Genomic DNA, 17,058 nt, shown 5'->3' with positions numbered 1-17,058 from the left:
TGAAGGGTATTTCTCAATGTCCAGCTTTGCAAGTTACAGGAACACTTGGTAAAAGTGTCCTTGATTTCCACTAGCTTAACTCTGTGTTTAGTTAGATTGTTTCAACACATTTAGATTTAAGCAGAATTAAGGATAATTTCACCACTTGCTCACTGTTGTCTTACTCTGAAGTCTGGCAATTAGGAAATTTCTATCTCACCTTGTTTTCTGACCCTGTTCTTGCTCTGCCACACAGCTCCATGTAACCATCAGCAAGACGTCGGTGAAGGTGGTGTTAGACTGCTTTGTGGTCGGGGAGAAGTCCATCAGAGCGGCTGGGAATATCACCACAGACGGAGTCGAGGTCCTGGGGAAGATGGTTCGGTCCAGAGCCAAAAGAGACAGCTCTGCTCCGGTTAGTACTGATTAACGTATATCTGTAGACAAAAAAAAGATGCTAGGATGGTGGGAAAAAAAAGTGTCTTGGAGTCCACTCTGGACATTTTACAGAGAGAAATTTGACAAAATATTAATTTGTGAAAAATATGTTGTGCTTGCTGTCCACCCCCTCCATATTCCAAGAGGGTATGAAGAGGGTGTGAAAAATGTGTGAAGGATTACTCCCAGGAAAGATGGCAACCATAAATAACTTGTAGTGAGTCAATCAGTGGGAGTTCATTTTATTTATGGCAAGTAGAAATTTGCAAAGTGTCACAAATGTATGAAAAAAGTGGTTTTGGGCACAAGATGGTGAGATCTCCTGCTGGAAGTACAAAGTGCTATCATGGAACTATTATTAGGTGTTTACTTGCAATGCAGGTTTTATTTATTCTGTTTTCAAAATATCTAATCTCAAACTTATTATGATTAATATAATAATAATAATAATAATCACTATTATTATTATTATTATTATTATTATTATTATTATTATTATTATTATTATTATTATTATTATTATTATTATTATTATTATTATTGATAATGACTATCATATTGAGAAGAGGCTTCTTCAGATATAAACTGAGTAAATAACCAAAATCTGAAAGTGAAGGTCCCAGATAAAAGATGAAGTGCATATTATAGAGAGAGGGGGTTGCTAAAGACAACAACATACAAAATGCCTACAATAGTATCCATAATATGAACTCTTTCACATTTTTGCCTCAACCAATTTTATTTAAAATTTTTTTTTAATCACAAAATGTGATTATGTACAGATTCTCAGTTGGATTTAAGTCTTGACTCGTGTTCTGAACCATTTCCTTGTAGCTCTGACATTTGGGTGGCTTGTCTGCTGGAAGGTGACTTCACCCCATTTCAAGTCTTCCTATGTCCTCCAGTAGTTTTAGTTCCTGTACTTAGCACCATCCATCTTCCCATGAACAGCTTGTTTGTCTGAGCTACAACTGAGACTTTTCGTAGATGTGTTCAGGAGAACATGAAGAGTTTATTTCCACCAACAACTTGTTCAATTAAAAAAAAAAAAAAAGTTAAGATGTATTCTCATGTGACCACAGAACTTTTGTATGCTTTGTTTTCTATGTCCTTTGTCTGTGAAGAACTGAATGAGACGTCCATGGGGTTTCATTCAAAAATTGGCAGAACGCTTTGGATTTGGTCCATAAATCTTGATTCAATGTCAAAAGGTCAGCTAACAGCTGTCCTATAGATTTTCCTACATGAGCTTTGGATCTCTGTAGGTCTTTTAAAGTCGATATGGGCCTCCAGGCTGCTGTTTTAAATAATACTCTCCTTGCTTGTCCCCATATTTCAGGTAGTCTGCTGGTTAGTCCTTTATCTGCAAAATAAAACTCTACAAATTTACGAGACTAACTTAAGATTACAAATTGATTAATTCAGCCATGTCTTTCCACTTTCAGCAATGGGTTTACCATTGTTCCATATGTTCACAATGTAATTTTTTCTTGACCTAACCCGATGGTAACTTTTTAAATTTTTGTCAGTAGCTTGATCTCTGTGTACTTTGACCTTCATGGTGATGTTTGATCACTATCAAACTTTGAGGCTTTCACAGAATAGCTAGATATGTATTGAACTCAAATTGCACACAAGTGGGCTCTTCTGGATTTTTCTCTGGATTTTATTTAGGGGTATCTAAGAAAACCACTCCATCACTAGAGCTACTTTGTGTTGGTTTTTCACATAAAATCCCAATTAAAATATATTTAATGGGATTGTAACATGACAAAAATAAACATGTACCAAGTTCCCAAAGGGATTACAGATATTCTTGGCTCATTTTAATCTAAAACCAATTTTAATGGTACACAGTGATGACACAAACTAAGAATATTACACCAAAATCAGCTTTTAAATCTACAGCAACTTACTAAAACAGCAGATACTGAGGCAAAGTTACTTTGTATTTATTTCTTTTTTAATAATGCTGCTGTTTTGTTGTTGTTGTTTTTTTTTGTTTTTTTTTTGTTTTGTTTTTACCATATTTGAACTAAATCTGAAAATTTCAACCAGTTTACTTTTCCAATTCTGGTAATGAATACTGCTGTTGCTTTACTATGCATCATGGTCCTGGCAGATAACATTTTGTATCATAGATAAGGATTGTTGAAGGATTGTTGAAATAAAACAGTGGCAGAAAGAAAAACACATTTCCATCCAAATCTGTAGTCATGTATCAAAGCCTGTCATGTCTCATCTAGAATATATTTAAACTTTAAAGATAAAACTATCCCAGCCTGGTTAATCCAAGGTGGGACTTTCCACAGCATCACTTTCTTTTATTACTACTTTTTAATGTCAACTTTTATTATAACATAAACTCCTTTTCAGCGTAAACACTGTGTAATAGCCATCAACTAGGTCACATTTGTTTCCGAGACCCGATAGCTTTTAATGTCTTTGTTCTGGAGAGTGTCTCTTCTGAACATTTTGTCCATTAAACACGGTTTATATCAAATAAAAGTGCATCTAATGCAATGAAATATCCATAACTGCAATGAAATAATATGCAGTGAATGAAATAATCATATCTTGCCTATCAAGCCAGATTTTACTCTGCATCTATCCCGTAGTATTGCTCTGTTTTGAAATGTTTTATTTGCAGTAGTAATGAAAATGGTTGGGTGTGTGTGTTTACAGTTTCAGCTGCAGATGTTTGACATCATCTGCAGCACGTCCTGGGCCAGCAGAGATAAGTGCTGTGAGCTGCCAGCTTTGGTAAGAAACGGAAGGATATCAGCCATGCTTTTAAAACTTTTTTTTTTTTTTTTTTGTCTTTCTTGTGCAAGAGATTTATTAACTGTCTGAAACGGACACAAATAATATGTGGGGTGATCGCTATTATGATCGAACTTTGACTCTCGGGATTCATTCAGCGACTAACCTAAGAACATCGACAATTAACGGCCTCGTCTTTTGGCATTTATTCTTCTGAATGTCAACAATAATTTACCAAAATTTTACAGTTGTGCACTTTGATTCAAACCAAAATTCAGTAAAACTTTACTCATCTCTCTAAAAACAGCTGTTTCAATCACGTCTTGATCCCTGAGGGTGGAGTGTTGTATATCATTATATATTACATTTTATCAGATATAAAAAAGTTTTATGGCTGATGATTTCCAATCTCCATTTTGTTGTGTTGCTTTGGTCTGTCAATCCTGATTTTAGCCAATTAGAATTTTTCTTAAAAACCAACACTGTGAAAAAGAGGAGATTACTGTGTGAGAACAGTTGCTGTAATACAGGGTGTAGGATAAACTACGGCAAAATCATTATGGAGCTGAATCCCTTATCTAAGTACTTATGCTGGCATTTAGCACCATTAACGCAGCTAGCATTACTTAAACAACAGTTTCCATTTGCAGATCCTCCTCTTTACTGCGAGATTTCCAACTTGCTGACATTTGTGCTTGTAGTCTCTGCCTGTTATGAAACAGTTGCAGCTGTATCTGCATCTATGGACTTTGGTCATTAAATTTTTGCTCTTTGTGTGTGTGTGTGTGTGTGTGTGTGTGTGTGTGTGTGTGTGTGTGTGTGTGTGTGTGTGTGTGTGTGCTTTCAGAGAGTGGAGGAGCAGTGTCCTCCCCTGCCCCATGCCTGTACCTGTTCTCAGGAGAGCAAAGGACCTCCAGGACCGTCTGGGCCCCCTGTATGAACACCAGTTCATTCTTTTGATTGGGTTGATCTTCCACGGTTTAGTCCACGGGAATGCATGAAGATATGTCACTATTTTCATATCAATAATGGCTCTCATGTCTGTATGAAAACAAGACCTCTCGTGTAGTGTTCTTTCAACAAATTAGAGCAAAGTAGTGTTTGTTTTATGTCAGCCTAGCATATCAGAACCAACATCTTCAGTCAGTTTGAAGAAGGCTGAGGTTTGAAGGCTGTTTTAGAACCAGAGGACCGGAGAACCTTAGAACTATTGTCTAGTGCCAACTTCTCCCTATACCAAAGTAATCTGGAGTCAAATGTGAGCCCTTCTGATTGGCAGCGGACGTTTGGCTCAAAGAGGGCCACCAACGCACAGTGATGATGAATACGGCAACAAATCTACAAGATTGGTGGGAAAAAAGAAAAATATGAGTTATAATGACTCACCTTGATAGCATTATGTAAAAATAAGTCCATACAAATGACTAGACTATTTTTATTTCAGTCAAATGAACAGGGACTTACTGATTTCAGAAACTTTCTCATCACATCCTCTCTTCTTTCTGTTTTGGGCCTTTTTTGGGACCAAAAGTCAATTTCAATAACCAAAAATTTGCTTGGTTTATGTTTTTAATTCACCTTCAGGTGCATAACAGTGTGTGTTGTTCAAAGCTGGGAATTTCCCAGTCTTGTTTCAAATGCAATCAACACCTGTGCCAAACCTTGGATCCTAATAAAAACACTGCAAACCATTAAACTAAAACTACGGTATTATTTTTGGGTGATTAAGCATGTACCGTTTGGTTTTTAATATATAATAATTAGAATAGATTTTTTTAATTTCCACCATGCAGGCTGATTCAGGTCATTTTCTGTAACAATCCTTGCTTGTTCTGATGTTTGCCTTTCAACCAATAACCCTATGAGTGATGACTTTTCCATTTTAAGCAGCAGCGGACCGCTTCAGTTTTCTGTGCGTCATATTCCACTGATCGCCTCTATATTTTGTGTTTAACCCAGCCACAGTTCAACACTCAACATTAACCAACAATCAATCCAGCATTTGGAAAGCAAGGCGTGACCATCTCCTTTTGATAGAAATTGGAAAGTGCCCATGCTGGCTTACATCCAAGATGTAAATTTGTCTTTGGCATCAAATTACTCAGAAAATCATAGAGCTGTGTTTTTCTTTCATTACTGGGGGCCCGCACACAAATCCAAACGTAATTATTTGTTTTACTCCCGCTGGAAGCTAATTTTAGTTTCTTTGCAGTATGTAAATGTAAGACTCAGACTGTTGGAAAAGAAAAGCGTATCTGCTTGGATTTTTCTACACCCGGTTTGTCGCAAATATATGTAATTTCATTATACATACAAATACATACATTCCTGAAACATGAAAAAATCCATGATGATAGTTTCCACCATTTGCACAACACATACAAACACACACACACACACACTGTCTTCTTTCTAGACTTTTGATCCCAAGCAAGGAAAACCAGCCCTACTGTCTGTGTGCTGTGCAGCTAAGCATTATCAAGGATGAAGGAAGATTACTTTGTGAGAAAATCAAGACACACACTCCTATGTAACACAAATTCACAAACAGAGAGAATACCACCAAAGAGCTTTTTAAGCGAGATTCACTAATGCCCTGATGAATAAATGTATTAAAAGACACCAGAAACTGGAATATCACCTCTGATAAACTGAATCCTCAAAATGCTGTTATTAGTATCTCTACTAATAGTGGCAAATGGTGTTTTGTAACTCAGATGAACATTATTCCAAATGCTCTGCCACCCAATTTAACTTTATGCTCACAAACAACAACTTTTGTCATCTCATGGGCTGGCTGTTTCTTTTTTAATCTATTATTTTTCTGTGCAATGAGTGTTATTGTGGCAAATTTTTGTCAATTTTGGCTTGTTTCTTCTCTTAAAGTCTGGATTCCAATTGTCTCTTTATGAGGTAAATTACATCCTCATAAAGGATGTAATTTATGAGGATTTATGCCTGTCTGCTTTAAAAAACAGTGAAAAGGCCAATTAAGATTTTCAAATTTTGTCTTGTTAATTTTTATTAGTTTTATGACTCTATTTTATGACTCTATATTATGACGTTATTTACTACCTTTTTTTTTTTATCATCGGTTTAGGGTGGACCCGGAATAAGGGGAGCCAGAGGAAACAGGGGGGAACCAGGAGTGACGGTTAGTAATGGGTACTTCATTTCTGGGACTTTATTTTTCAGTAGTAGTATCAGTCTGAAATGTATGTCAACTATTTTGACTGTTTTATTTCACAAAAACAAAATCAAATGGAATCACACCCAAGGCAGACAAGCTTGAAGTTTCTTCTCAGCTGGGCACACATTTCATTTCTGCTCACAACAAATCTTACATGAACCCTCACAAGAGTAACAAGTCCAGCAGTACAAATATCTAACACTTGGATTCAGTTGAACTCAGTCAAATTTATTCAAATTAGTAGTTCAAATATACTGCAACACAGCCAATGTCACTTGACCAATTTCTCTCAAATTTTTTAAAGAAATAGTAAATCTTGAAACCTCTGTCTTCAAATAAAACTGAATTGATTTTGCAGAAACAAACTTTTGAATGTCTCCCCTTTTATTCTCCAGCAAACATTTTAACATTACAGTGGAGAAGATAAGTATTTTATACAGTGACAATTTTTCAGGTTTACGCACTTGGAGATTGGAGAGGTTTGTAATTTTCATCAGTGAGAAATAAAATTTGAACAAAGAGACCCACAAAATTATATTGTAGATGTTTTTTTATTATTATTAATTTAAATGTTATGGCATGAAATAAGTATTTGATACAAAAGAAAATTAAAACGTAATACAGAAACCTTTTGTACAGTTACAGAAGTCAGGCGTTTCCTCTAGTTTTTGACCAGGTTTGCACACACTGTAGCTGGGATTTTGGCCCACTCCTCTGAACATTTATTTATTTTTTCCAGCTCTTTCAGGTTTCGGGGCTGTCACTGGGAACACAAGTACAAAATCCCTCCAAAGACTTTTTTTTATTATTACCAGTTTAAGATCTAAAGACTGCAGGCTTCTGACAGAGCCATGATTTATTTTAGGGAATAACACAGTTACTCAAAGTCTCATGACACATGGCCTCATAAATGGTTCACTTCCTGTCCCCTTCACAGAAAATCACCTCCACATTATGATATTTACACCTCCATGCTTCATGATTGGGGGGATTTTTGTTAGGATTGTACTCGTTGCTCTTCCTCCTCCAAACACAGTGACTGGACTTTATACCAAAATGTTCAGCACTGCCTTCCTCTGACCTCAGGACATTCTGCAATGTCTCATCTGGATCATCCAGAGGATCATTGGCGATCTTAAAACGGTCCTGGACATTTGGTTCAGCAGGGGAGCTCTACAGGATTTTAATCCAAGACAGCGTAGTGTGTTAGTGAGGGCAACTTTTGAAACTGTCTCTCTTAAGGTGATTGACCAGACCCTCCAGTGTAGCATCTTGAGTTTCTTCCATAATTGTGCCAACCGTTCTTGCTTCCTCTCTGAGCTGTTTGTCGATTGTCCTGTAGCTCCCATGACAATGGGCTGGGGATCTACATGCCAGTGTAATCTAGATCTACAATTCTGTTCCTGGTGTCCTTAGAAACGCTTCGGTTTTGCACAAAGTGTTGACAGGAGTTTTTTTTCTCCAGGTAACTAGTTTAAACAGGTGCAATTAGTTCAGTAAGGAGTGGAGGATAGGATGGCTTCTTGAATATGAAGTAACAGATCTGTGAAAAACAAAATTCTTCCTGGTTGGTAGGTGCTCAAATACTTATTTCATGCAATAAAATAAAAGTTAAAGATTTAAAAATCATACAATGTGATTTTCTGGATTTCTTTTAGATTCTGTCTCACAGTTGAGGTGTACCTACAATGGATGTTACAGACCTCTCCATTCATTGTAAGTGGGAAGACTATCAAATACTTAGACAGAAAGATGGTGTATGTGACACAACTCGATCTTAAAAGTACATTTATCTGATTCTCAATTGATTGAACACACACCTTAGCTCTTTGTTTTTGTTCCTCCTTCATCCTTGCACAACTGATCTGTGGTTACTTGGTGTGTTTTAATGGATAAGAAACACGTACACCCAGGATGCACATGGTTGAACAGTAAAATAATGAACACATTTAACGATTGTTTTGGCTATGACTGCCACTGTACTGAAACTCTCCAAATACCACAAATCAGTTTTGGTTTGCGTTAACCTCTCTTTTCTGGCTGCTATTGCAGGAAAGCTGTCTGCACTTTTCACCCTGTAATAAAATGAAACTCCCAATAGTATTAAAAACCAGATTACATACGACTGAAGTGTCCAAGTTAAAGTCCTGCCCTATATCCCACCACAGAGACGGTCAAACGTAGAAATGGTAGAATTGACGTTGATCAGAGGCTGAATGTCACTCTTAAATCACCTGTTTGACGTTTTATAGATCAGGGACAGATCTCGGATCAAATACAAATACAAATACTAAAGAAGCTTTAAAACATTGATTTCCTGGAAATCCCAACACAAGACCACAAAAATCAGCCATGCTAAAACTTTTTATGATGTCCTTTGCACATCGAAGCTCTTGTGTCTTACAGGGTGAAACCAGCTTAATAGATAAATTTTGGTTTGTGAATGTGAGACAAAGGTTCAATTGTTTTAGTCCTTTAGTCTTTCATCGACCTCATAAAAAATGCCTTGGCTCATCAAAATTTATATCATTTTAACCTTGTTCCTTTGTTATGGTGGTTTTTATAGGGACCACAGGGACCTATGGGGGAAATCGGCCCTTCTGGACCTCCAGGACCGCCTGGTCCTCAGGGACCCAGTGGACTCTCAATTCAGGGACCCCCAGTAAGCCAGCGTTTAAGTTCACTCCTAAGTATAAAGCCACATTTACTTTACTTAGAAAGGACGTTCCACATTAAACACTTCAGTTCGTCGTGTAAATGTGGCAGATTTAGCCGTCGATGCTAATATTTATCTGCAGTCCCAGGCATGTTGTTGGTATAACAAGATTCAAATAGTATTCTAACAATTTAACAATAATATAGGTATTGAAAACAAAACTCTAAAGCCTTAAAAACACACAATCAATGTGCAGCATCCACAAATGTATACATGAACACAGATTTGATTATTTTACCTTTTAGGCAATTTTACAGACCTTGAAAATAATACACATCATTGTGTCAACATAATTATAAATAAAATAAATGTACAGCGATGTATGTATCCTTGCTCAATACACATGGCAGCCACTTTAGGTCTTTTGGTCGGGGCTGATGAGAAACATTTATTTTTTTTTTCTCTTGGAATTGAGACTTCAGAAATTCCACAACTTTACCATCTTAATTTTAAGCAATCATTGCAATTAAAAATGGCAATGTTCATAATTGCTTAGGACCTATGTGTTTGATAGTGTTTTCATGGTGAAAATATAATAAAAAATGTTTAGCTTAAATATTATTTTTGTATTATTTTTGAGCCTTGAAATTGTGATGACAGGACCCTCAAACGGAAACATAAACGCACAGAAATCCTGGAAGCTACTGAATCAAACTAACTTGTGTAGTTTGATTCAATAAATTTTTTTCATCCATTAATTTGTTGTTGTGTTGTAGCTTCCATTCAAAACCACAATGCCATTGGGCGATTTAGTGACAAAGCTTCCTTTTCAGGGCATTCATGGAGAAAAAGGAGAGAAAGGTGATACTGGCACTGGAGGACCAATGGTAAGAACATCCATGTTTCATAAAAACAAAAATAATCATGGTATATGTTGACATCTCCAAGGACTCATTTTTATTTTATTTCATGCGTTGACTAAATCCCAAGCTACTACAAGTATAAAAAAGCTTGGAAATTTCTTCACTTTATAATTGCAACAATGAGCAGTGTCTGCTTTTCTTTTAAGGAAAATATTACCTTTAATTCCTCTCTTTTTTGTTGTGTCTTTCGCTTAGACAAATGAAGAACTAACATTTTAAACAAGAGCTTAGGAAGATAAGGATAGTAAAGAGATTTACCCTCCATCATGAACGTTTAAATTGCACCATGTGTCTGTGTTGGAGCAGAGCTGTGCTGTTTTGTTGCTGTCATACTTGCACGAGGACAGCGAGCAATCTAATGGAATCACTGAGATGTGAATAATTGTTACCAACATCCCCATTATTGGGCAGTGAACCAATGAAAGTAGTAATAAATTAATTTTATGGTGTTCTCCTAAGGAGCTCGAGACACCAGCGGAGATGAAGTGAAAGTTTTAATAACTCAGCATTCCAAGATGGGTTTTGCATTTCATTGTTTCTCTTCCTGCAAATTGTTAGGGAGTTTTTAGTTGGTTTGATAAATGAATGAACAAAATATGCATATTAAAAACACTAATAATGACTTGTAAAACACTTATAGAATTCCTCTTCTGCTAGAACTTTGACTGTATGAACAACATTATGACATATTTAGATGCATTTGTTGACATGTTATTATTTGCAGGAGGAAATGCTTCTTCTGCTGTCTCTGCCGCTTTAGGAGTATAATCTTTATGACACTACTGCTCTTGGGTATTTGTTTTTCGTTTTACATAGTGAGGTAGACTGTGCATCAGGGAGGTTTTCTCTATACATCTCTGCCTATTGCTGATTCGTCCACCTGCTTTAGCGAATAACGAATGAACATGGACCTTGTTTATGGATCCGTGGTTTGATGGCTCCATTATTCTGATTTTTACAGAGAATCTGTAATATTGTACATGTTCCTGTTTTATATCTCTATAAACTACAAATGTAACCTTTCTTCCTTCAAACTGGATGATTTTCATTACAAATGAAAAGAGCTGTTGGAAGAAATTAGATCATTTAGTGGATCAGCTTGTTTCAGGTCTGGTAAAGCAACAAGAAACTGCTGATGGGGCAATAGGATCTGTACTGAGCGACGCAACAGGCAAAGAGCAACACTAAGCCGTGTTAAAAGATTTTTTTTTTCCATGCTACTGAGCAGGACTGGTTACAGTTGTTGCTCTCATCTGCCAGTCAGTGATAATGTCAAACTGATTCACTTTCAGAAGTCACTGTTGGTAGGACAAATATTTTTCTTTCCATGCTTCTTTTCTTGTTGGGCAGCCTTGAAATATTTTCACTTTGTCAGACATTTCATAAACTCTTCTGAGTCAAATGATTTCTGTCCTGACAACAGATGCATCAACTGGATTGAACAGGTGTTTTTTATGATGCTGATGAGCAAATAAACAGTTGTCAGCCAAAATGACTCATCATGCTGTTGCAGATAATGATGTCCCTGATGACTGTATACAGAAACCTTTGGGATTGTTTTGTATGTTTACTCTTGTTTTATATCCCACTCTATGCAGATCAGTACACTTTAACGAAGACAATATTTCACAGCGATTCACCTGCACCATATGTTTCCACAAGTCTTTTTAAATTAATTTTTTTTTAAATATAAAGTACAATAAAAGCTCCTCTCATGAGGAAAGAACAACTTGTTTCCACTGAGAGAGCCACAGCGCATTTTGATGGAGCACTGCAGCTCTTCCTGACTGCATAGTCCTATTAATAAAACCCTCCAGTGCTGTCCTGTGCTGCTTTGTGTTACTGAGTAATAATGTGTTGTGAGAGAAAGGTATATGAATGACTGTGTGTGTAATACGGCAGCTTCTACTGCTTTTATTTATAATATATGAGGAGCAGAAGAGAATATCACCACTATGAAGCATCAATTATCTCTGTCTTTTCTTTATACTTCTGGTTTCCTTGTCTTTCCCTGCTGCAGTAAATTTAGTGTAACCTTGTCTTGAGCATCTACTCCACCTTGGTTTCAATTTGACTGTGAAAAATGCTGCTCCAGTGCATGGCAGGGAGTGTGTGGGTTTGGGTGTGTGTTGGTCTTTCTCATTTTTCATTCTTTGCTCTTTTTATTAGTCTGCCTGTGCGCTTGTGTAATTTATCAGTTAATATGTTTTGCTTTGTGCGAAAGAGGAATGTGTGTGCTCTTTTGATTGTCTCCTTGAAGATATGGGGCAGATGTATGTGCTTTCACACTCTTATGTTCCCATATTGCTCAACACTTAATCTCAGAAAGTCTGAGCTGAGAGCTGGAGTGTGCGCTTGCAGATCTATTTGTGTGTCGACCTGCAGCAGCGAGATCCTAATACTAATGTATCAGAATCAGCTGCACCGCTGATTCAGTGGTTAGAAAGCACTTATGAAGGAGCCTATAAGATCTTTTGAAATAAGTACATTATCTAATGCAATTATTTACCCAAATAACAACATGGCAAACGTTATCAAAATTTGGCTGGTTTAGTTTACCATTCAACTTCTCCGCAAATGTGAAAACTTATTTCCCTGGTAGCCATGTTTGTTTTTAGACACGTGCATGAAAAAAACAAAGCAGAAGGTCTAGCTCTGCAGATGATGTGGGAAACTGTACTTCAGCCAAGATCTGAACAACGGCACGTCGTTAATCACCCAGGCCTGTCCTCTGCAACCCCAGTCTGTAATTTGTAGAATCTTTAACAGGGTTAGCTGTCCTGTTTTATGAGCCTTCCACTAAAACTAAAGTGTAGAGATAAATCAACTCAACACATAATCTATGGCTGGTCTTTGAAACTGGTTGCGTGCTTTGACCTGCGGGGAGGTGAGGAGACTAAAGGGGAATCGGGGCAAGAGATGGAGCAGCAGGGTCACCAGCGAGTGAGAAAGACTGTCTATATCCCAAGACTGAGGTCATTCAGTTTATAAATCAATTTTATTTACTGTTGCTAAAAGATCGTTAAGACTAAAAGTTAACTGTTTTAGCCTTTCCTAACCTTTGAATGTGTAGAAGTATTATTGTGATGAAAACTTTAGAAGAAAATATTTAGCATTTAACTGTATTTGATCCTTCAGATGTCTGAGATCTGAAGTCAAGATCTTTGAGGCATGAATCTGAAATAATATTAAGAATATTTTAATGGCAGAAATCTGCATAACAAGGTCCCGGCTAAGTAACAGTGGATGTTGTTGGAAAAAGTTTGAAATATCTTTTAATGCAATCTTTTTGTGCACTTTACAGTGTAATACAGCCAAAGTGGTGATAATGTTTGGTGATTTAAATATGAATAATTGTATTTCCTTCAGGGCGTTCCTGGAAGCCCTGGGTCTCCAGGCAGAGATGGTCCTCCGGGAGCAAGGGTAAGATAAAAGATCAATATTTCTTCTAATCCTCTGTGGGTTGTGGTGTTTGTTTTTTTATGGTTTTTGTTGTTGTTTTATATATATATATATATATATGATCCGTAATTTTAACTTCTTGACTTTTGCCTATCCTATCATAAGGCACAGTGACAAAGGAAAAGGACAAATTTATTTTTATGTTTATGAAATTCAACACTTTTGTTCAGGCTAAACTTTGGCCAGACATGTAGGATAAAAAAAAATAATAGCTTGTTTAGCAGCTTCCCTAAATACTTATGTTAAGACGTTTCTGACTTCTGTCGCATCTGTAACAAACACTGGATGTCTGGTGTATTTAGAGCCTCTGTATGCTTTTTAAACTTTCTGCTTCAGATCATCAGCTGTTCCCTGAGCTTTCTTCATACCTCCTTGTTGTTTTCTTCACATTGATCTAAGTTGACTGTTTCAGAAGTTGTCTGGATTTGTCTGGAAGCTTTCTTGGAAAATGGCCATCATCTTTTTGTGGTCTTGGAGCTTACTTGTGCTTGCACCTTGTGGTGGACCCTCTGTGTGTAGCCTGGACAAGTCTGCGGTAAACATGGATAATGAGATGTCAACCTGCTGGAGAGGATTTTTCTCTTGGCTGGGGCTTGTAAGACTTCCTGGAGAGAATGCTGTAATCACCAACCAAAATTGTGTTCTGCAACTATCCAGGGTTTCTGAGGCTGCTGGGCTCACCAGTGTCAGAATGGACCAAACTGTTGGTTTGAACTCTTCTCATCTTCCTGCTAATTCTGACATCTATTAGACCAAATGCAGCTCGTGCATCTTCTCATAAACAGCCAACGTAACTACGTCGCTCAGCCTTGAAATATTCCCACGTTACTGTATTTGTGTGTTTCCCAGCTGTCTTTTTATATTGAATGCACAGCTGCATTTTCCTATTTGGTTTTATGCCTCATCATAAAACTGCACATCTTCCCTGAGTTGCAGAAAACTGCACCCCACCCAGGTTTTTGAAAACAGCATACACACCGAATGCGATCTCATTCATAAAGGCTTAGAGATACCAGCTGGCTGCGGTTAATACTGGCAGAGTAATCTGGCCTTACAATGCCCGGCTGAGCCGTAAATAGCAAAACAGAAGCTCAGCCAAAGGGTAGGGAATCAGCAGGCTGCAAAGAAGGTTTTGTCCAAATTCGTAATATGATAACAGAGCATTTCTGTCCTGGCCCGGATCCCGGAGAGGTGGAGGAATCGGCATGTAATCCATCTGCTGTCTGTTGGCTGACAGTAGTGCCGGTGCTCATCCTTTCAGCTGAGCTTGTTAGATCCATTCATGCACAGTTTTCCCACCTGTCACGCTGCTTCCTTCAGGACCTGCACGTTGTCCCTTGGTTCTTCTCACTGTGCCTGATCAGTTTTTAGAGCACATGACTTGTAGTAACCAAAAATTTGGTTTTATAGTAGATGTTTCGCCTGATGCAGCGTTGTGTTCCAAAGTTACAAAGTTCTTGTAACTTTAGAACAGGAACTTTGTTACAAAGTTCACTCATTCACTCATGAATTTTTAATGAGTGAAAAGTTCATGAGTGAATTTTAACAATTTTTTATGATTGAAAAGTGATCTTAAATAATTTATATGCTTCTTTCACTTTGAAAATGTTAACAAAGTTCACAGCAATTTGCCATAAAAGTATTACTGATTAAACTTTAGCATAAATAACATAAAGCTACATAATTTTTAAAGTTTAATCAGTAATACTTTTATAACAAATTTATGTCAGATCCTGATTTCTTGATTAATGTCAAGTTGTCATAGCAAAGACATTTTGAATAATGTCAACTTTGTATTAAAAGTGTCATGATTTACCGAATGGCACTTTATGACAACAGTCGTAAATATTCATGAAGACTTACTCATGCTCATGACAGGTGTTATGTCATGTTTATGACGATGTCATGACAGTCTTATTCACAACCCGTCAAATAAAGTGTCACCAAGTTCAGTCTATTGAATTCAATATTACTTTATTGATCTCTGCTGGGAATTTATTTTGTCCAAATAGTAGAAAATGTATACAAATATAAATAGAAGAAAAACCGAATGAAAGCAAATACTAGAAAGCACCAGATGTGCAAAATACAACAACCAGTACAATATCACCCAGGTCATTAGGTACCAGTTAGCTATGCCATAAAGCATGTAGATTTAATAAGTCTTTCAAGCGGTATACTTGTCATGAACGAGCAATGGAGGAATTGGAGGATTTATCTGATTTAACTACATTGTGTCCTCATCAGCTCATTTCTCATCCTATCATAAACCTAGTGACAATATTTTTTTCCAAGGAGATCTGAGTTATTTTTAAAACGTTAACTGCTTGAAATAATATTACAGTAGGCATTTTATTACTTTAAACAGGCTTGTTATGTGTTGAACAATGACAGTGTTACTCAAAACTTACATAGTTTTCATCATTTGTTTTTTATGGTATGTGTGATTTGACCCTCACTGCTGGTGAACTTTTGTGCTAATGCTAGCTTATCCCAGATGTCTTTTCTTTTCTTGGCTTCTTCTTAATGTGGTCTTGACATATTTCAATGTTTGTCAAGCAGAAAATGTTCCTCCTGGTTCATAAAGTAAGCAGAGTCAACAAATATGTGATGCTAAAGTGAAAGAAGTTTCTGTTCAGAACTGTTTTTATCGCCCATTGTTATATTTGGACGTTTTCTGCCTTGTAACACGGAACAGGGAAATGCTGCTGCTCTTTGTCCGATGCATGTAGCGTCCCCCTGTTTGCTTTGCATAGCATGTTGCTACAGCAAAGCCGCGGGACATGCATTAACAAAATGTTTTAATCGTTTCACAGGTTACTTCAGAAAGCAGTGAGCATAAACAATGACATCAGGAAAATCATTTATCGAATTAATAGTTCATTTATTTGAGCTCACGCATGTGGTTCATGCTCCTTCTGCTTGTTGCCTTCGGAGTGCCCTAAAAGAATCTGTGTTTTTGTTTCGGTTTTTTTTCTTTTCAGCTTAAAGCCAAATCTAATCTAATCACATTTTTCCATTACCAGCTGTGATTGATTGAGGCTCATAAAAATACTGTATTCATGCTAATTTACCAGTCAGGTGCAATTTTAGCAGCCATGAACAACAGGAGGCACTTTGTTTGTTGAATAACTAACCTTCCACGTTTCAGTTTTCAAATTGCAAAATCTGGTGTTTATTTCACATTTATAACATATGACACCAATTTAAATAAAGTCAACAGTGCATGTAAATGTGCGCTAATAATTCCCTTTCAGTGCAACACACAATAGCTCTGATTCTGTAATGGTTAAAGAATTGGCTTTTAGGAGTCCAGCAGTGCACTCGGGCTGAGCTGAAAATATTGAAAACAGCAGGAAAAGCTGGTAAAAATCAGGTAATCAGATATTATCAGAGCTGCTTTCAACACGTATTTGACAACAATAAAGAAAGTAGATGAAAACCAATAAAACTGTAATCGGGTGGTCTCTAAAGATAAATATTCACAGTTTTTTTTGTGGTCACAGTGAAAAAAAAATTTAATTAACCACTATGTAATGTATAATACACAGAGCAGTGAGCGCAAGCTTTTATTGATTTACTGTAATATTGTCTCAGTGCAGCTTTTCTCCTTTGGAAATGTGCAAAACATTCATGACATTTATACA

General features: G+C 36.8%; 1 protein-coding gene across 4 annotated transcripts in view; it reads left to right on the top strand.

Moving 5' to 3' along the window:
• col14a1a (collagen, type XIV, alpha 1a) overlaps window positions 1–17,058 on the top strand; it is a 116,528-nt gene that overhangs the window by 80,230 nt on the left and 19,240 nt on the right. For all 4 annotated transcript variants that reach the window (XM_044116449.1, XM_044116450.1, XM_044116447.1 and 1 more), the window contains 7 exons: window positions 236–394; window positions 3,103–3,180; window positions 4,028–4,114; window positions 6,281–6,334; window positions 8,937–9,032; window positions 9,860–9,913; window positions 13,319–13,372. In XM_044116449.1, the coding sequence (XP_043972384.1) occupies window positions 236–394; window positions 3,103–3,180; window positions 4,028–4,114; window positions 6,281–6,334; window positions 8,937–9,032; window positions 9,860–9,913; window positions 13,319–13,372 (582 nt within the window). The remainder of the gene's footprint in view (window positions 1–235; window positions 395–3,102; window positions 3,181–4,027; window positions 4,115–6,280; window positions 6,335–8,936; window positions 9,033–9,859; window positions 9,914–13,318; window positions 13,373–17,058) is intronic.

This window comes from Gambusia affinis, linkage group LG05, assembly GCF_019740435.1.
Source record: "Gambusia affinis linkage group LG05, SWU_Gaff_1.0, whole genome shotgun sequence".
NCBI lineage: Eukaryota > Metazoa > Chordata > Actinopteri > Cyprinodontiformes > Poeciliidae > Gambusia > Gambusia affinis.
Note: the sequence above shows the minus strand (reverse complement) of the source record. Positions and strands in the feature narration are given on the sequence as shown.